The following is a 22,048-nucleotide window of genomic DNA, read 5'->3' as shown; positions in this document are numbered from 1 at the left end:
CAGGTACAGCAAGTGATTAAGAAGGCCAATGGAATGTTGGCTTTCATTGCTAGGGGGATAGAATATAAAAATAGGGAGGTATTGCTTCAGTTGTACAAGGTATTGGTGAGACCGCACCTGGAATACTGCATACAGTTTTGGTGTCCATACTTAAGAAAAGACATACTTGCTCTCGAGTCAGTACAAAGAAGGTTCACTCGGTTAATCCCGGGGATGAGAGGATGGACATATGAGGAGAGGTTGAGTAGATTGGGACTCTACTCATTGGAGTTCAGAAGAATGAGAGGCGATCTTATTGAAACAAATAAGATTGTGAAGGGGTTGGATCGGGTGGATGCGGGGAGGATGTTCCCGATGATGGGTAAAACTAGAACTAGGGGGCATAATCTTAGAATAAGGGGCTGCTCTTTCAAAACTGAGATGAGGAGGAACTACTTCACTCAGAGGGTGGTAGGTCCATGGAATATGCTGCCCCAAAAAGCTGTAGAAGCTACATCATTACATAAATTTAAAACAGAAATAGACAGTTTCCTTGAAGTAAAGGGAATTAAGGGTTATGGGGAGCGGGCAGGAATTTGGACATGAGTCTAGGTTCGGATCGGTCATGGCCCTGTGGGTAGCGGAGCGGGCCATGGGGCCGTGTAGCCTGATCCTGCTCCTATTTCGTGTGTCTAATTCTGTTAGATTCAGGAGATGGTTCTGTGATAGTAGATTGGCGGTTAGGATCAGATCAGCCATGATCTTATTGAATGGCGGAGCAGGCTCGAGGGGCCGATTAGCCTACTCCTGCTCCTATTTCTTATGTTCTTATTTGATTTTGGTGGATATCCTTGGCAGGGGGATGGGGTACAGAGTGGAGCTATAGTAGGGGGTGATTTACAGCCAAATACAGAGGGAAAAACAAGTCAGCTGGGAAGGCAGAGCAAATATGTGAAGACAAAAGGGAATATGGCAGGGCTGGAAGGCATTTATTTTAATGCAAGGAGTCTTGCAAATAAGGTGGATGAACTGAAGTTGTTGTTGTTGAACACATGGGAGTATGATATTGTTGCTATCACGGAGACATGGTTGAGGGAGGGTCAGGACTGGCAGCTCAATATTCCGGGGTATAGAATCTTCAGGCGAGACAGAGGGGGGTGTAAAAGGGGAGGGGGTGTTGCAATATTAATTAAGGAGTCAATTACTGCTGTAAGGAGGGATGATATATTAGCGGGTTCCTCAAATGAGGCCATATGGGTAGAACTTAAAAACAAAAAGGGGGCAAGCACTTTGCTGGGAGTGTACTATAGGCCCCCAAACAGTCAGGGGGAGATAGAGGAACAGATATGTAGGCAAATCTCAGAGAAGTGTGAAAATAATAGGGTAATAATAGTGGGGGATTTCAACTTCCCCAATATAAATTGGGATAGTCAGAGTGTGAAAGGCTTAGAGGGTGCAGAATTCTTAAAGTGCATCCAGGAGAGCTTTTTGAGCCAACATGTAGAAAGTCCTACAAGAGAGGGGGCGGTACTGGACCTAATTCTGGGGAATGTAGCCGGGCAAGTGATGGAAGTATCAGTAGGAGAGCATTTGGGCAACAGTGACCATAATTCGGTGAGATTTAAGGTGGTCATGGAAAAAGACAAAGACGGCCCGGAAATAAGGGTTCTAAACTGGGGGAAGGCCGATTTTAATATGGTAAGGCAGGATCTGGCCAAAGTGGACTGGGAGCAGCTACTTATAGGAAAATCCACATCAAAACAGTGGGAGACTTTCAGAAGGGAAATAGAGAGAGTACAGCGCCAACATGTTCCTGTAAAGGTCAAGGGTGGGACCAACAAGCAAAGGGAACCTTGGATGACAAGGGATATACAAAAATGCATTAGAAATAAAAGGGGGGCTTTTGGCAGTTACAAAAGACTAAAGACGGAAGAAGCCCTAGAGGAGTATAAAAAGTGCAGGGGCATACTTAAAAAAGAAATTAGGAGGGCGAGGAGGGGCCATGAAATAACACTGGCGAGCAAAATAAAGGAAAATCCTAAGATGTTTTATAAGTATATTAAGGGCAAGAGGATAACCAGGGAAAGGGTAGGGCCCATTAGGGACCAAAGTGGCAATCTGTGTGTAGAGCCAGATGATGTAGGCGGGGTTTTAAATGAATTTTTTGCATCTGTGTTCACTATGGAGAAAGACGATGCAGACATAGAAATCGGGCAAGGGGACTGTGACATACTTGAACATATTAGCATCGAGAGGGAGGAGGTGCTAGCGGTTTTAGCAGGCCAAAAAGTGGATAAATCCCCAGGCCCGGACGAGATGTATCCCAGGCTGCTGTGGGAGGCAAAGGAGGAGATTGCAGGGGCTCTGACACAAATTTTCAGAACCTCTCTGGCCACAGGGGATGTACCAGAGGACTGGAGAACAGCTAATGTAGTACCATTATACAAGAAGGGTAGCAGGGATAAACCAGGGAATTACAGGCCAGTGAGCCTAACCTCTGTGGTAGGGAAATTATTGGAAAAAATTCTGAGGGACAAAATTAGTCTCCACTTGGAGAGGCAAGGATTAATCGGGGATAGTCAGCATGGCTTTGTCAAGGGTAAATCATGTCTGACAAAACTGATTGAATTTTTCGAGGGGGTGACTAGGGGGGTGGATGAGGGAAATGCTGTGGATGTGGTTTACATGGACTTCAGTAAAGCCTTTGACAAAGTCCCGCATAGGAGACTGGTCAAGAAGGTAAGAGCCCATGGGATCCAGGGTGCCTTGGCGCGTTGGATCCTAAACTGGCTGAGTGGCAGGAGGCAGAGGGTGATGGTCGAAGGTTGCTTTTGTGACTGGAAGCCTGTGTCCAGTGGGGTACCTCAGGGATCGGTGCTGGGTCCCTTGTTGTTTGTGATCTACATAAATGATTTGGATGAGAATGTAAAAGGTATGATCAGCAAGTTCGCAGATGACACGAAAATTGGTGGGGTGGTCAATTGCGAGGAGGAAAGCCTCAGGCTACAGGACGATATAAACGGGTTGGTCAGATGGGCGGAAAAGTGGCAAATGGAATTTAACCCTGAAAAGTGCGAGGTGATGCATTTTGGACGAACAAATAAGGCAAGAGAATACACAATGAGTGGTAGGACCCTAGGAAGTACAGAGGGTCAGAGGGACCTTGGTGTACATGTACATAGATCCCTGAAGGCAGCGGAACAGGTAGATAAGGTGGTTAAAAAGGCATATGGGATACTTGCCTTCATTAGCCGAGGCATAGAATATAAGAGCAGGGAGGTTATGATGGAGCTGTACAAAACGCTGGTGAGGCCACAGCTGGAGTACTGTGTGCAGTTCTGGTCACCTCACTATAGGAAGGATGTGATTGCTTTGGAGAGGGTGCAGAGAAGATTCACCAGGATGTTACCTGGGATGGAGCGCCTCAGCTATGAAGAAAGACTAAACAGGCTGGGGTTGTTTTCCTTGGAGCAAAGAAGGCTGAGGGGGGACCTGATTGAGGTATACAAAATGATGAGGGGCATAGATAGGGTAGACAAAGAGGAACTTTTCCCCTTAGTAGGGGGGTCAATAACAAGGGGGCATAGATTCAGGGTAAGGGGCAGGAGATTTAGAGGGGATTTGAGGAGGAACTTTTTCACCCAGAGGGTGGTTGGAATGTGGAACTCAATGCCCAAAAGGGTGGTAGAGGCAGGAACCCTCACAACATTCAAGAAGCATTTGGATGAGCACTTGGAATGCCAATGCATACAAGGCTATGGACCAAATGCTGGAAAATGGGATTAGACTGGACAGGGATGGATGGGCGGCGCAGACACGATGGGCCGAAGGGCCTCTTTCTGTGCTGTAAAACTCTATGACTCTATAACTGTAAAACTGCAGAGAAGTTAAGATTTGAAACTAAGGTTCTCTGATAATAGGATTGTAAGTTTTCTCCTTTTGGAACTGTTAATGTTGCGATTGACTCACCAACTGTAAACTGCATGTCGGTTCTTTAATAAATCTATATATTTTTAGAATTGTCTCACATAAGACTTCTGTATCAAACCCCCAAAACTCAATTTTTCTGTACACTCTTTGGTGAGGAGTTGCAGAATTCTGGGGGAGTTTTCCAGACCCTCATAGTAACCGGAACGTTACAGTCTTGCCACTCTCTAGGTGAAGAAGTTTCTCCTGAATGCCCTAGCTAAACTTATTAAAAGTGCTATCCGGAGGACGGTAACATTTTCAGGTTGTTCCTTTCCTTCAGGGAGAGATAGTCCGGACCTTTAGACCCAATTAAGCATCTTTAGGATTCTGCTCCCTCAAACTTTAGTTGAAAGTGAACGTCTGAGGAATACGCCTGATCCGGGGTAGCCCTAAAGGGGCTAGGACTAGTAATTATCCCTTCAAGCCTTTATTACAAGAGGATTTGAGTATAAGAGTAAAGACGTCTTACTGCAATTAAATAGGGCCCTGGTGAGACCACACCTGGAGTACTGTATATAGTTTTGGTCTCTTTACCTGAGGAAGGATATATTTGCCATAGAATGAGTGCAATGAAGGTTCACCAGACTGATTCCTGGGATGCGGGGGATTGTCCTATGAGAGATTGAGTAGACTAGGCCTATATTCTCTAGAGTTTAGAAGAATGATAGGTGGTCTCATTGAATCATACAAAATTCTCACAGGGCTTGACAGGGTAGATGTAGGGAGGATGTTTCCCCTGGCTGGGTAGTCTCGAACCAGGGGTCACAGTCTCAGAATAAGGGGTCGGCCATTTAGGACTGAGATGAGGAGAAATTTCTTCACTCAGAGGGTGGTGAATCTTTGAAATTCTCTACCCCAGAGGACTGTGGAGGCTCAGTCGTTGAGTTTATTCAAGACAGAGATCGATCGATTTTTGGATATTAAGGGAATGAAGGGATATGGGGATAGTGCAGGAAAGTGGAGTTGAGGTGGAAGATCAGCCATGATCTTATTGAATGGTGGAGCAGGCTTGAATGGACTACTCCTGCTCCTATTTCTTACGTTCTTATCTTGTTATTAAAATATTATATTGAGCCATTGCATTTTAATTTAAATAAATCCACAAAGGGGTAAAGTCCAGTTTGCAGCTAAGGCTAGAAAAAAGGAGTTGTGCAGTAAAGCCAGATGAGCCAAAACCAAGAACCTTGTGATCTGGGACATTTGGGGGCACCTGGGGAGGGGTGTTATCTCACCTCAGAGTTCCTAGCAAATATCCACACCTATTACGGTTGGGATGACCCTGTTTATCTGAGTTGCCGCGATTACTACTATTTCATATGGCTGCTGTAGATGTAGAGCAACAACTATAATTTCACATTTAGGTGGTTAAGCCAGGTAATTGCTACAGGAGTAGTGGAGTGTATTGCTGTGATGCCTCCTTCGTATTTGTAAATCGGGCAGTGTCGTTATATGTTCCATGGTCTGTTCTGCGTGACCACAGTTGCATACTGGAGAGTTTTTAATTCCCCATTTGTGCATCAAGTATCCGCATCTGCACAAACCGGGTTGCCCATATGTTTTGCGGAAGATCGAAGCCAGGGATCTTCCATGTCAGGTCTTTAACGAGGTGCTTATTTGTGACTTCGTGTGAACTCCATTCGGCTTTCCAAGCATCATGAGGGTTAAAGTTGCATCGTCGAAGGTTAAGTGGTGGGTCCATAAGGGCTTGCGCGACTTCAAGCGGTGGTGAGGGACGTTATTTAGATCATGGTGGATGGGGAGATGTTCATTTTCCAAGATTCCCTGGACTTCCTGGAGGGTTGCAGCATCGGGGCGAATGGATGGGGTGCAATGTGCGACAGCCAGGGTAATCTGTTAGGAATCTACTGTTTGGAGGAGGGTAGCAAGCTTGATTGACAGTTCTACTGACCAACCCCCAGACAGGTGGTAGAATCAGGAACCAAGCCAGGCTTCGTGGGCTGAGGAGCAACAAACACAGTAAAGCAACCAGAGCATGGTTAGGCAGCTCCAACATGTGCATTATGCAAAATAAACAAGTTTCTTGATTTTGCATTGACCTTGTCTCACCAGAGTGTTAATCAGTTCCACCTCCCAGAAGACTGGAAGGGTACTCTTGAGGGCATGTGCAAAAGACATGGGTCCATATTTTCTGAACCCCCGGGGTGTGTACGAGGTGTCCCCGTAGGGGCCTCGCAAGTGCCGGTTTCAGGCATGCGAAGCACATGCGCTGAAAACCGGCACTTCCAATCTGTCAAGAATCCTCTTGACAGATCATCCGCTTGCCCTGGAGAAGGGCCTCTGCGGGTGGAGAATTCCGCTTTTTGCACAACCTCCGCCCACTGAAAACCTTTAAAAATCTTACGCCTGATAAAAGCAGGTGTGAGGCCTGATTTTACCAGCATAAGAGTTTAAAAAAGTTAAAACATATATTTTTTTTCCCCACTCATTTATAATTTTTTTAAATAACTAATTATTTTTTTCAAAAAATTAAAAATTGTTGTTTAAAATATTTAATTTAATGTAATTTTAACTAATTTTAAATGTGGTTTAAAAAAATGATTTAATGTTTTAGTGTGTTTTTTGAGTGATCCCCATTCATACTTTTGACATGTCTACGCAGAGAGGCCTATCAAAAGTGTGAAGGGGGATTCCCTTTGAATGGTTTCCCATGGCCCACGTGATCCCAGGGACGTTTGCGAACTGCCTGCACCCCTGGGATACCTGGGCCTCTGCGCACGCACACCAGGAGAGGCCCAGGAGCAGAAGTGTTGGGACCTACGAAGCCAGCAGGTAAGTTCGTAGATTTTTTCCAGATTGGAGGCATCCGCCCGCAGGAAGCCTCAGATTGGAAAATGCGGGCCATGGTATCCAGTTCATACACTGCTACATTTCCCATGTTAGATATGTGGCAGTGCAAGAACAGGAGTGAAGTAGCTGTGAGGACAAGTATAGACAGCAAATAACAACAGAAAATGCTGGAAATACTCAGCAGGCCAGGCAGCAGGAATGTGATGATTGCTGGGTTTCTGGAACCACGGAAATACCATTTATTTACAGTAACTTGTTTGGATTGAAAAATACAGGTTTTAATGGCCCAGAAATTGGGGTCGGAGGCTTCTCGCGGGTGCATTTACATTTTCTAACGGGGCTAAAAATAAACTTACCTTTCTTTAAAGTATTTAAAAATAATAAACCTGTGGAAATTTTTTTTTAATTTTAATTAATTCACCACTTACATTGTTAAAAGCAGGCCTTGCGCCTGCTTTTTAAAAAAGTGTAACTGCTGGAGACTTACCCTCCCGGAGAACCCTGCAAAAAAAAACGTAAGTTCGATGCGCACGCGTTGCCTCTCCGGCGCACACGTTCCACCTGACAACCCCTTCTTTCAGGGGAACAGAAGTGCCGGTTTCCCGCGCATGCGCAGTGCATGCACGAAACCGGCACTTTCGTTGGGCCTACGCGTGAGTACCCAGAGCGTACTCACGCATTGGGACCCGAATTTCTGGGCCAGTATCTTCTCAGATTAAACTTGGTGGGGTCCATGATTAGGCAACTTGTGCTGTGGAAAGAATAGAATTCATACGCTAAATAGGCTTTTCCTGTTCTATGCTTTATGTAATGCAACAAAATATTAAAAATAAAATAGTTGGTTGATAATTATTTATACACAAAAAGATTAAGTAGATATATTATAAAACTTTAGTTACAATACCTGGTCGAAGGGCTATATTCATACACTGCAGAAGGGCCTCTGCGGCATTGGTGCATGCTTCAATACCTTTAGAAGAAGAAAGATCCCCATCTGTAAGGGCTTTAATATGGCCTTTGGATAGGTCCAAATAGTTCTGCAAAATAAGCATGTGTAAAATGTAGATACCATTGCACATTGAATCTCGCAAAGGCATAAAATACATGAATTAGATCTAGAGTGCAACTTAGCATCAGTTCTTTTGGTTTGCAAGACCAGTTTAGCCCCTCAAACTATTTGGCAGATGAAACACTGATTTTAAGTTAAAAATAATCCCACAATGTTGGATTCAGGTATCATTTCCAGCAGTTTAGAATGGCAACACAGGAATTTATTTGGATTAACCCGTTACTTAATGCCATTAAGTTCAGGCAATAAATTTAACGGGCATCTGAATCATAGAATCACAGAAATTTACGGCACAGAAAGAGGCCATTCGGCCCATCGTGTCTGCGCCGGTCAAAAAAGAGCTATCCAGCCTAATCACACTTTCCATAGCCGAAGCCTTGCAGGTTACGGCATTTCAAGTGCATGTTCAATTACTTTTTAAATATGATGAGAGTTTCTGCCTCTACCACCCTTTCAGGCAGTGAGTTCCAGACCCCCACTGCCCTCTGGGTGAAAAAAATTCACCTCAACTCCCCTCTAATCCTTCTACCAATTACTTTAAATCTATGCCCCCTGGTTATTGACCTTTCTGCTAAGGGAAATAGATGCTTTCTATCCACTCTATCTAGGCCCCTCATAATTTTATACACCTCAATTAAGTCTCCCTTCAGCCTCATCAGTTCCAAAGAAAACAACCCCAGCCGATCCAGTCTTTCCTCATAGCTAAAATTCTCCAGTCCTGGCAACATCCTCGTAAATCGCCTCTGTACCCTCTCTAGTGCAATCAGATCTTTCCAGTAATGTGGTGACCAGAACTGTACGCAATACTCCAGCTGTGGCCTAACTAGTGTTTTATACAGTTCAAGCATAACCTCTCTGCTCTTATATTCTATGCCTTGGCTAATAAAGAAAAGTATCCCGTATGCCTTCTTAACCACCTTATCTACCTGTCCTGCTAGCTTCAGGGATCTGTGGACGTGCACTCCAAGGTCCCTCTGTTCCTCCACATTTCTCAGTAGCCTACCATTTATTATATACTCCCTTGCCTTGTTAGCCCTCCCCAAATGCATTACCTCACACTTCTCCAGATTTAATTCCATTTGCCACTTTTCTGCCCACTTGACCAGTCCATTGATATCTTCCTGCAATCTACAGCTTTCTTCCTCACTATCAACCACACGGCCAATTTTTGTATCAGCTGTAAACTTCTTAATCATGCCCCCTACATTGAAGTCTAAATCATAGGTAGATACCACAAAAAGCAGGGGACCTAGTACTGAGCCCCGTGGAACACCACTGGAAACAGCCTTCCAGTCACAAAAACACCCGTCGACCATTATCCTTTGCTTCCTGCCACTGAGCCAATTTTGGATCCAACTTTCCACTTTCCCTTGGATCCCATGGGCTTTTACTTTTTTGACCAACCTGCCGTGTGGGACCTTGTCAAAAGCCTTGCTAAAATCAATGTAGACTATACCAAATGCACTACCCTCAGACAATCCTCGTTACCTCCTCAAAAAATTCAATCAAGTTAGTCAGACATGACCTTCCCTTAACAAATCCATGCTGACTGTCCTTGATTAATCCATGACTTTCTAAATGATGATTTATACTGTCCCTCAGAATTTTATCCAATAATTTTCCCACGACCAAGGTTAGGCTGACTGGCCTGTAATTACTTGGTCTATGCCTTTCTCTCTTTTTAAACAATGGCACAACGTTAGCAGTCCACCAGTCCTCTGGCACCACGCCTGTAGCCAGAGAGGATTGGAAAATGATGGTCATAGCCTCCGCTATTTCCTCCCTTGCCTCTCAACAGCCTAGGATACATTTAATCCGGGCCTGGCGATTTATCTACTTTCAAAGATGCTAAACCTCTTTATACTTCCTCTCTCTCTATGTTTATCTGATTCATGTAAAAATCCATTATTATGTTTAAGAAGCTCCAAATCAGGCGACTTGGAAATTTGCACTTGCCTTTAGGGTTTCTGTTCATAGGAACATAGGAAAAGGAGTAGGCCATTTAGCCATTCGAGCCTGTGCCGCCATTCAATGAGATCATGGCTGATCTGCGACCTAACTCCATATACCCGCCTTTGCCCCATATCCCTTAATTCCTTTGGTTAACAAAAATCTTATCAACCTCAGATTTAAAATTAACAATTGATCTAGCATCAATTGCCATTTACGGAAGATCCCATCATCTTAGTTGGTAATAAATACAGTGAATAGTTAAGACCCCAACACAGATCCCTGCGGGACACCACTGGTCATATCCTGCCAATTAGAGTACCTGCCCATTATCCCTACTCTCTGTCTCCTGCAGCTCAGCCAATTTCCTAACCAGGTCAATAATTTGCCTTCAACTGCATGAGCTTCAACCTTAGTTAACAGTCTCTTATGAGGGACTTTGTCAAATGCCTTCTGGAAGTCCATATAAATATCATCTATAGACATTCCCCTGTCCACTACTTTAGTCACCTCTTCAAAACATTCAATCAGGTTTGTCAGGCATGACCTACCTTTTACAAATCCATGCTGGCTCTCTCTGATCAGCTGAAAATTTGCAAGGTGTTCAGTCACCCTATCCTAGTTATTTTCCCAACAACAGATATTAGGCTAACTGGTCAAAAATTCCCAGGTTTCCCTCTCATGGTTCTTAAATAGCGGAGTGACATGCACAATTTTCCAATGTAAAGGAACGGTTCCTGAATCGAGAGAACTTTGGGAGATTATAGTTTGGGCACCTGCAATCTTCTTAGCTAACAAATATCTATCAATCTCAATTTTGAAATGTTCAACTGACCTAGCCTCAACAGTTTTTTTCAGTGGGAGGGGGCAGCATGGAAAGAGTTCCAGATTTCCACTTCCTGACATCATGCCTGAATGACTTGGCTCCAATTTTCCCTTCAATTTTTTTTGGGTGCGCAGCCCCTTGAATGGGCTGCACAGCCCATTCAAATTTCCGTGCATGTGTGGTTTTTCCATTCAAAAGCCAGTGAGCCGGCTGCACGGAACCTCCAGACAGCTGCGCAGCTGCTAAAGGGAGCATTGCTTAGCTCTAATTTTATTATGCCCACATTTTCTGGACTCCCTACCAAGAGGAAATAGTTTCTCTATATCTACCCTATGAATGCCTTTAATCATCTTAAACACACCAATTAGGTCACCTCTTAATCTTCTGCACTCAAGGGAATACAAGCCTGGTCGGTGCAATCTGGCCTCATAATTTAACCCTTTTAGCCCTGGTATCGTTCTAGTGAAATGATCAGACATGTCATTGTGGAGCAATCCTGACCCCCAATAAATCTCACATACTTCCCTGCTTTCCCATGGGCAGAAGGATAGTCTCTAGTTGACAAGCTGCAGTTTGAATTTAGATGGACAGCAGGAACCATGTGCTCCTCACGAGCAAAGCTCACCATAACATGTGTGAGTGCATCCTCCAAACCACAACATGGACACATGACATATCCTATTATGCAATGGTTCCACCAGTTGGAGATGTGGAGCTTAAGTAACAGTTGCTTGCCTCTATGCAACCCAATCATGGTAAGCCCCGAGCTCTGAATATAGGAGCATGCCACTAGTTAATGCCTTCCAACAGTTGTTATCCTAAATTTCAGTGTTTCTTCATTGGCTATACAATAGGCATCTGTTTTAAGTGTAGTGGAAGGACTTACATAGGGCAACTTGTGTCGTACCAGCCACCTTGAAATTCTAGACATTATGCAAGAAGATTATTAACCACCAACTGCTTAATTTGTGTCCTCATGTCAGTGGCTTTTCCCAAGAGACATGGAATAATAATCATGGAAGATTTCAACTACCTCAAAATAAACTGGGAAGAGGAGGTATGGAAAGAGGAAAAAGGAATGGAGTTTTTACAGCGTGTTCAGGACTCCTTTCTTATCCAATATGCAAGAAGCCCAAAGGACAAGAATCACTACTGGGTTTAGTAATGGGAAATGTGCCAAAGCAGATAAGAGAAGTAAGCATAGGAGAACATCTAGGCAACAGCGATCATAACATAATAAGGTTTAAAATAATGATTAAGAAAGACACGAGACAAAGACCAAAGTAATAAATTAGAAAAAAGCTCATTTGAAGGGATGAGAATGGAACTAAGGAAGGTAAAGTTGAAAAAAAATTGACAGGCAAAGAGATCAGCAGTGGGAAATATTTAAAAATGTGATAAGAATTCAGGAGAAATATATGCCACTGAAAACCAAGAACAAACTAGCCAATAATGAAACACCATGGATAAATAAAGAGCCATGGGTAAAATTGAAACTAAAGGAAAAGGCATACATTAAGTACATAGACAATAAAAGGAGAGGATGACAAAGGGGAATATGAAGAGGTTAAGAAAGAATTTAAAAAAAATTAAGAAAGCAAAAAGGAACAACAAAATTAAATGATCAAGGAATATAAAAAAGAAACAGTATCTATAGACACATAAATAACTAAAGAAAAATCAGGATAGGGATAGGGTCACTAATGGCTGCACAAAATAAACTTACCAGGCACTGACAGCAAAATGGCAGAAATATTGAATAGTTACTTTCCCCCAGTATTTACCAGGGAGACTAACAAGGTGGGCACGACATTAGAAGAACAGATTAAAAAGATATAAAGGCATTTAAGATAGAAAGGGGGAGGTAATTGATTCATGCATATTAAAGTAAGTTAGGGAGAGATAGCAGAGGTACTATTACATATATATATTAAATATATATATATTCAAAAAGGGAATACTGCCAGAGGACTGATGGACAGCTAATGCTATTCTTATATTTAAAAAGGGAGATAGAATAAGTCCAGGGAACTATAGACCAATTAGCTTGGCAGTGGTAGGAAAGATAATGGAATCTTTACTTAAAGATGTAATAGGAAAACACCTAGAAATAGAAAATAATAGATTAGTCAGTACGGATTTCAAAAGGGATGGCCATACCTGACCAACCTTATTGAATCCTTTGAAGAAGTAATAGAAATAGTAGACAAGGGTAACACGGTAGTTGTAATAGATTTGAAGTTTCAAAAGGCCTTTGATAAGGTACCACATTGTAGACTCATGACTAAGGTCAGAGCATAGGTAGCAGTATGGACAGCAAGCTGAAAAGAGAGAGTAGGGGTTAAAGGTAGCTACTCAGACTAGCAAAAGGTAGGAAGTGGTGTTCCACAGGGATCGGTGCTGGGACCACTGTTATTCACAATTTACATCAACGATTTGGACTCAGGAATCAGAAGTACAATTTAAAAATTTGCAGACGACACCAAATTGGGAGGTTAGTTAATACAAAGGAAGAATGCAACAAAATACGGGAAGACATTAATAAACTTGCAGAATGGTCGTGCAATTGGCATATGAACTTCAATATAGATAAGGGTGAGGTGGTGTGTTTTGGTAGGAAGAATGAGGAGGCCACATACTGCTTGCATAATAAGAGCCTGAATGGGGTAGAGCAGCAAAGGGATCTAGGGGTACAGATACACAAATCACTAAAAGTAGCGATGCAGGTTAATAAGGCCATAAAAATAGCAAACCAAGCAGAGGTTTATTTCTAGAGGGATAGAATTGAAAAGCAGAGCAATTATATAAACTTGTATTGAACCTTGGTTAGACCACACTTGGAGTACTGTGCATAGTCCTGATCTCCATTCTATAAAAAGGATTAAGAGGTATTGGAGAAGGTGCAATAAAGATTAACCAGGATGATACCAGAGCTGAAAGGATATACTTATCAGGAAAGGCTGAATAAGCTGGGGCTCTTTCCTCTCAGAAGGCTGAGAGGTGACCTTGTGAAGGAATAAGCCATATAACCTATTCAGAAAAATACACCATTCTATGAAAGAATTCTGGCCTTATTAAAACATGACAAACTGGGTTTGGAATTCTAGAAACCGAACTATGAAAAAGCTGTGAAAGCATTCTGGCTGTAGAGATAAGATAGTTGTTGACACTGAATCAATAACCTTATTGAAACAGAAGGTTAAAGGCTCCGGTAGGCTGAACCTTTTGGAATGAGACAATGGTTCACCCTGTACAAGGTGTTCTAATTTACACCACGTAAAGAAGCACATAAAAGTAAGAAACATCTGCCTTCGTAAAAATGACATCAAGTAAAAAACACACCTGCTGTAACACCGTTTTTTTATGGTAAACTTAGAACACCTAGAGAAGAGACATAATTCTATAATGCTACCAGCTGAGGTGACTAAGAATTGCAGGGGTCAGCAGAAAAATGACTAGAGATAATTAGCTTACATCAGCAGAAAATCTTAAAGGAAATACCACTGGAAAAGGGCATAAATATTGAACTCTCAAATGGGATAATAGACTCGCTTAAAGGGGCAAAGTGATTCTCGGCTTCAGAGGCGGCTCAGTAAGTCTCCAACTCTTTGTACCTCGGGGATCAAAGATATTTGATTTTGGTGGATATCCTGAATAGAACTTTAAGAACTGTAAAACTGCAGAGAAGTTAAGATTTGAAACGAAGGTTCTCTGATAATAGGATTGTAAGTTTTCTCCTTTTGGAACTGTTAATGTTGCGATTGACTCACCAACTGTAAACTGCATGTCGGTTCTTTAATAAATCTATATATTTTTAGAATTGTCTCACATAAGACTTCTGTATCAAACCCCCAAAACTCAATTTTTCTGTACACTCTTTGGTGAGGAGTTGCAGAATTCTGGGGGAGTTTTCCAGACCCTCATAGTAACCGGAACGTTACAGTCTTGCCACTCTCTAGGTGAAGAAGTTTCTCCTGAATTCCCTAGCTAAACTTATTAAAAGTGCTATCTGGAGGACGGTAACATTTTCAGGTTGTTCCTTTCCTTTAGGGAGAGATGGTCCAGTCCTTTAGACCCAATTAAGCGTCTTTAGGATTCGGCTACCTCAAACTTTAGTTGAAAGTGAACGTCTGAGGAATACGCCTGATCTGGGCTAGCCCTAAAGGGGCTAGGACTAGTAAAATTATTCCTTCAGTACCTGATAGAGGTCTTTAAGATAATGAAAGGGTTTGATAGGGTAGATGTGGAGAAAATGTTTCCACTTGTGGGGTGTCCAAAACTAGAGGTCCTAAATATAAGATAATCACTAATAAATCCATTTGGGAATTCAGGAGAAACTTCTTCACCCAGAGAGTGGGAAGAATGTGGAACACGCTACCACAAGGAGTAGTTGTGGCAAATAGCATAGATACATTTAAGTGGAAGCACATGAGGAAGAAAAGAATAGGAGGCTATGCAGATAGGGTTAGATGAAGAGCAGTAGAAGGCTCGTGTGGAACATAAACACAGTTGGGCCAAATGATTTTCATAGTCATAGAGTCATAGAGTTTTACAGCACAGAAAGAGGCCCTTCGGCCCATCGTGTCTGCGCCGCCCATCCATCCCTGTCCAGTCTAATCCCATTTTCCAGCATTTGGTCCATAGCCTTGTATGCAATGGCATTTCAAGTGCTCATCCAAATGCTTCTTGAATGTTGTGAGGGTTCCTGCCTCCACCACCCTTTCAGGCATTGAGTTCCACATTCCAACCACCCTCTGGGTGAAGAAGTTCCTCCTCAAATCCCCTCTAAATCTCCTGCCCCTTACCCTGAATCTATGCCCCCTTGTTATTGACCCCCCCTACTAAGGGGAAAAGTTCCTCTTTATCTACCCTATCTATGCCCCTCATCATTTTGTACACCTCAATCAGGTCCCCCCTCAGCCTTCTTTGCTCCAAAGAAAACAACCCCAGCCTGTCCAGCCTCTCTTCATAGCTGAGGCGCTCCATCCCAGGTAACATCCTGGTGAATCTTCTCTGCACCCTCTCCAAAGCAATCACATCCTTCCTATAGTGAGGCGACCAGAACTGCACACAGTACTCCAGCTGTGGCCTCACCAGCGTTTTGTACAGCTCCATCATAACCTCCCTGCTCTTATATTCTATGCCTCGGCTAATGAAGGCAAGTATCCCATATGCCTTTTTAACCACCTTATCTACCTGTTCCGCTGCCTTCAGGGATCTATGTACATGTACACCAAGGTCCCTCTGACCCTCTGTACTTCCTAGGGTCCTACCACTCATTGTGTATTCCCTTGCCTTATTTGTCCGTCCAAAATGCATCACCTCGCACTTTTCAGGGTTAAATTCCATTTGCCACTTTTCCGCCCATCTGACCAACCCGTTTATATCGTCCTGTAGCCTGAGGCTTTCCTCCTCACAATTTACCACCCCACCAATTTTCGTGTCATCTGCGAACTTACTGATCATACCTTTTACATTCTCATCCAAATCATTTATGTAGATCACAAACAACAAGGGACCCAGCACCGATCCCTGAGGTACCCCACTGGACACAGGCTTCCAGTCACAAAAGCAACCTTCGACCATCACCCTCTGCCTCCTGCCACTCAGCCAGTTTAGGATCCAACGCGCCAAGGCACCCTGGATCCCATGGGCTCTTACCTTCTTGACCAGTCTCCTATGCGGGACTTTGTCAAAAGCTTTACTGAAGTCCATGTAAACCACATCCACAGCATTTCCCTCATCCACCCCCCTAGTCACCCCCTCGAAAAATTCAATCAGATTTGTCAGACATGATTTACCCTTGACAAAGCCATGCTGACTATCCCCGATTAATCCTTGCCTCTCCAAGTGGAGACTAATTTTGTCCCTCAGAATTTTTTCCAATAATTTCCCTACCACAGATGTTAGGCTCACTGGCCTGTAATTCCCTGGTTTATCCCTGCTACCCTTCTTGAATAATGGTACTACGTTAGCTGTTCTCCAGTCCTCTGGTACATCCCCTGTGGCCAGAGAGGTTCTGAAAATTTGTGTCAGAGCCCCTGCAATCTCCTCCTTTGCCTCCCACAGCAGCCTGGGATACATCTCGTCCGGGCCTGGGATTTATCCACTTTTTGGCCTGCTAAAACCGCTAGCACCTCCTCCCTCTCGATGCTAATATGTTCAAGTATGTCACAGTCCCCTTGCCCGATTTCTATGTCTGCATCGTCTTTCTCCATAGTGAACACAGATGCAAAAAATTCATTTAAAACCCCGCCTACATCATCTGGCTCTACACACAGATTGCCACTTTGGTCCCTAATGGGCCCTACCCTTTCCCTGGTTATCCTCTTGCCCTTAATATACTTATAAAACATCTTAGGATTTTCCTTTATTTTGCTCGCCAGTGTTATTTCATGGCCCCTCCTCGCCCTCCTAATTTCTTTTTTAAGTATGCCCCTGCATTTTTTATACTCCTCTAGGGCTTCTTCCGTCTTTAGTAACTGCCAAAAGCCCCCCTTTTATTTCTAATGCATTTTTGTATATCCCTTGTCATCCAAGGTTCTCTTTGCTTGTTGGTCCCACCCTTGACCTTTACAGGAACATGTTGGCGTTGTACTCTCTCTATTTCCCTTCTGAAAGTCTCCCACTGTTTTGATGCGGATTTTCCTAGAAGTAGCTGCTCCCAGTCCAATTTGGCCAGATCCTGCCTTATCATATTAAAATCGGCCTTCCCCCAATTTAGAACCCTTATTTCCGGGCCGTCTTTGTCTTTTTCCATGACCACCTTAAATCTCACCGAATTGTGGTCACTGTCGCCAAAATGCTCTCCTACTGACACTTCCACCACTTGCCCGGCTACATTCCCCAGAATTAGGTCCAGTACCGCCCCCTCTCTTGTAGGACTTTCTACATGTTGGCTCAACAAGCTCTCCTGGATGCACTTTAAGAATTCTGCACCCTCTAAGCCTTTCACACTCTGACTATCCCAATTTATATTGGGGAAGTTGAAATCCCCCACTATTATTACCCTATTATTTTCGCACTTTTCTGAGATTTGCCTACATATCTGTTCCTCTATCTCCCCCTGACTGTTTGGGGGCCTATAGTACACTCCCAGCAAAGTGCTTGCCCCCTTTTTGTTTTTAAGTTCTACCCATATGGCCTCATTAGAGGAACCCGCTAATATATCATCCCTCCTTACAGCAGTAATTGACTCCTTAATTAATATTGCAACACCCCCTCCCCTTTTACACCCCCCTCGGTCTCGCCTGAAGATTCTATACCCCGGAATATTGAGCTGCCAGTCCTGACCCTCCCTCAACCATGTCTCCGTGATAGCAACAATATCGTACTCCCATGTGTTCAACAACAACTTCAGTTCATCCACCTTATTTGCAAGACTCCTTGCATTAAAATAAATGCCTTCCAGCCCTGCCATATTCTCTTTTGCCTTCACATATTTGCTTTGCCTTCCCAGCTGACTTGCTTTTCCCTCTGTATTTGGCTGTAAATCACCCCCTACTATAGCTCCACTCTGTACCCCATCCCCCTGCCAAGTTAGTTTAAACCCCCCCCAGCAGTGCTAGCAAACCTCCCCGCAAGGATATTGGTTCCCCTCTGGTTCAGGTGTAAACCGTCCGACTTGTACAAGTCCCACCTTTCCCAGAAGCAGACCCAGTGATCCAGGAAACTAAAGCCCTCCCCCCTGCACCATCCCTTTAGCCACGCATTCATCTGTTCTATCTTCCTATTCCTATACTTACTAGCACGTGGCACCGGGAGTAATGCAGAGATTACAACCCTTGAGGTCCTGCTCTTTAATCCTTCACCTAGCTCCCTAAATTCTTGCTGCAGGACCTCATCCCTCTTTTTACCTATGTCGTTGGTACCAATGTGGACCACGACCACTGGCTGTTCACCCTCCCCCTCCAGAATGCCCTGCAGCCGCTCAGTGACATCCTTGACCCTGGCACCAGGGAGGCAACAAACCATCCTGGATTCACGTCTACGGCCACAGAAACGCCTATCTGTTCCCCTTACTATAGAATCCCCTACCACTATTGCTCTCCCACTCTTTTTCCCCCCTTCCTGGGCAGCAGGAGCACCGCCAGTGCCAGGAAGTTGGCTGCTGCTGCCTTCCCCTGGTGAGTCATCCCCCTCAACAGTATCCAAAGCGGTATACTTGTTTGAAAGGGGGATGTCCGCAGGGGTTCCCTGCACTACCTGCCTGCCTTTGTTGCTCCGCCTGATGGTCACCCCCTGTGCTGCCCTACCCTGAGGCGTGAACAACTCGCTAAACGTGCTATCCACGAGCCTCTCAGCATCGCCTGTGGTGAGGCTGACTCTCCTTCCAGAGTACTCAGCGACAGGTAGATGTAGACTGGAGCCTTATCTCCCTGTAGCTGCTTTCCCTTTTTGCCATTAAAACAGTTTGGTCCTGGATCATAGAATCACCGAATGATAAAGGACAGGAGGCCATTCAGGCCATCGTGCCTGTGCCGGCTCTTCAGTAGAGTTATACAACTAATTCCAATCCCCTGCTCTTTCCCCATATCCCTGCAAATATTTCCCCTTCAAGTATTTATCCAATTCCCTTTTGAAAGTTGCTCTTGAATCTGCTTCCATCACCCTTTCAAGCAGCGCATTCCAGATCACAACAACTCGCTGTGCAAAATAATGTTTCCTCATGTCACCTCTGGTTCTTTTGCCAATCACCTTAAATCGGTGTCCCCAGGTTACCGATCCTTCTGCCACTGGAAACAGTTCCCCTTATTTACTCTATCAAAACGGTTCATGATTTTGAACACCTCAGCAAATCTCCTCTTAACCTTTCTCTGCTCTAAGGAGCTTCTCCACATAACTTAAAAGTCCCTCATCCCTGGTAGCATTCCAGTAAATCTCCTCTGCACCCTCTCCAAGGCCTCTCTAAGATATTGCACATGAGCCTGAGGATCTCCTTCCACTGCATGCCCAGGAATTTTGAACCATGCAGGAAAACTATGCCACGTGCTTAATTTATATTGAGATTTTGCTGACAATGAAGATTGATTAGAAAGACCGAAGCATCCTTTAGTCTTCGGCACATTCCCAAAGGACTGTGTCCAGGCTGAAGTTTGCATTCAATAGGATCCTGAAGTATCAACCTCAATAAATAATTGTTACAAATGCCCCCTGTATTTTCCAATTAGTGCCTTTAATGATACTTCCTGACACATGCAAGGCAATAATACCACACTGACTTACTGTGTGCAATGCCACCGGAAATAGACTCTTAATATATTTAAAATTTATACCTGCATGTGCTTCCTAGCAACTTTTTCCCTTAAATTCTTATGTCCACATTTATTATGTAAACTTATCATGCTGTAATTATTCCCTCCCACCAGTGGAAGTGCAATTACAGCATAAGAATTTAATATGGGCACTATCCATTATAAATGTAGACATAGGAATTTATAATGAAAATAAGGACAGAATGCATGACTTTAAAATGAGGACTAAATTCTGCCTGCAACACCCTGGTTTAATTATCCCCCTCTAACGTTGCTTCACTTGAAGACTACACTTGGTCTTGGTCTATATGCAACGCCACAGACATTGAGCAATAATACATTAAAAATCTTACATCTGTGCATATCTCCTACCGACTTATTCCATTATAAATTCTTATGTCCATAATTATAATGGAAACTGCCTATGTAAATTTGTCACATTGTAATTATACCTTCCCTCCATCATACCTGTTGCAGCACGTATTTGTAATGGGATTACATAAAAATAAGGAAAAATGCAAAATGTATGACTTTACGAAATGGTACAAATATAACCTGGCTTCGAATCCCGCCAGGACTACACTTAGTCTTGACTCCCCAAGTACAATGCCATGACTAGCGTGTGCATCTTAAGTACATGTTTTCAAATTCTATAGTAGAATTGCAGAGGTAGGTGCATTCAGCATTAACTCAGCAACCAACAATAATTCATTATGAGAAAGGGAGGGGGGTGGGGGGAACATAAGAAATAGGAGCAGGAATAGGCCATTTGGCCCTCGAGCCCGCTCCGCCATGCAATAAGATCATGGCTGATCTGATCTTGGCCTCAACTCCACTTTCCCGCCCGCTCCCCATAACCGTTGACTCCCCTGTAGCTCAAATATCGGTCTATCTCCGCTTTGAATATATTAAATGACTCTGCCTTCACAGCTCTCTGGGGTAGAGAATTCCAAAAATTCACGACCCTCAGAGAAGAAATTCCTCCTCATCTCCATTTTAAATGGGCTACCCCTTATTCTGAAACTATGCCCCCTAGTTCTAGATTCCCCCACGAGGGGAAACATCCTCCCTGCATCTACCCGGTCAAGCCCCCTCATTCTTCTAAACTCCAATGAGTAGAGGCCCAACCTGCTCACCCTTTCTTCATAAGACAACCCCTTCATCTCAGGAATCAACCAAGTGAACCTTCTCTGAAATGTCTCCAATGCTAGTATATCCCTCCTTAAATAAGGAGACCAAAACTGCACGCAGTACTCCAGATGTGGTTTCACCAGTGCCCTGTACAGTTGCAGCAAGACTTCTCTACTTTTATACTCCATCCCCCTTGCAATAAGGCCAACATTCCATTTGCCATCCGATTTACTTGCTCTACCTGCATGCTAACTTTTTGTATTTCATGTATGAGGACCCCCAGATCTCTGTACCACAGCATTTTGTCGTCTCTCTCCATTTAAATAATAATTTGCTTTTTTATTCTTCCTACCAAAGTGGATAACCTCACATTTTCCCACATTATACTCCATCTGCCAAATTTTTGCCCACTCACTTAATCTATCTATATCCCTTTGCAGACTCTGTCCTCCTCACAACTTGCTTTCAACACCTATCTTTGTATCAGCAGCAAATTTAGCTACAGTACTCTCAGAACCTTCATCCAAGTCATTAATATAGATTGTAAATAGTTGAGGCCCAGCACTGATCCCTGCGGCACCCCACTAGTTAGTTTGCCAACCTGAAAATGAACCATTTATCCCGACTCTGTTTTCTGTTAGTTAGCCAATCCTCTATCCATGCTATTACATTACCCCCAACCCCGTGAGCTCTTATCTTGTGCAGTAACCTTTTATGCGCCACCTTATCGAATGCCTTCTAGAAATCCAATACACTACATCTACTGGTTCCCCTTTATCCACCCTGCTCATTACATCCTCAAAGAACTCGAGTAAATTTGTCAAACGCGATTTCCCTTTCATAAAACCATGTTGACTCGGCTTGATTTTATTATTATTTTCTAAATGTCCTGCTATTACTTCCTTAATAATGGATTGCAGCATTTTCCCAATGACAGATGTTAGGCTAAATGGCCTATAGTTTCCTGCTTTCCGTCTCCCTCCTTTCTTGAATAGGGGTGTTGTTGAGATACCGCAGCAAACGTGGGAGTCGAGACCAGAGTTGATGGAACACAACTGCTTT

The 22,048-nt window shown here is 43.6% G+C and overlaps 1 protein-coding gene across 11 annotated transcripts in view; it reads right to left on the bottom strand.

The window, feature by feature from the left end:
* The window catches only part of exoc1 (exocyst complex component 1), a 154,620-nt gene that overhangs the window by 86,824 nt on the left and 45,748 nt on the right, over positions 1 to 22,048 (bottom strand). For all 11 annotated transcript variants that reach the window (XM_085970251.1, XM_085970241.1, XM_085970270.1 and 8 more), the window contains one exon: positions 7,661 to 7,793. In XM_085970251.1, the coding sequence (XP_085826377.1) occupies positions 7,661 to 7,793 (133 nt within the window). The remainder of the gene's footprint in view (positions 1 to 7,660; positions 7,794 to 22,048) is intronic.

This window comes from Somniosus microcephalus, chromosome 2, assembly GCF_052327205.1.
Source record: "Somniosus microcephalus isolate GS21.2 chromosome 2, FLI_Smic_1.0, whole genome shotgun sequence".
Classification (NCBI taxonomy): domain Eukaryota; kingdom Metazoa; phylum Chordata; class Chondrichthyes; order Squaliformes; family Somniosidae; genus Somniosus; species Somniosus microcephalus.
The sequence above is the reverse complement of the archived record's forward strand: the minus strand, read 5'-3'. Positions and strand labels throughout refer to the sequence as shown.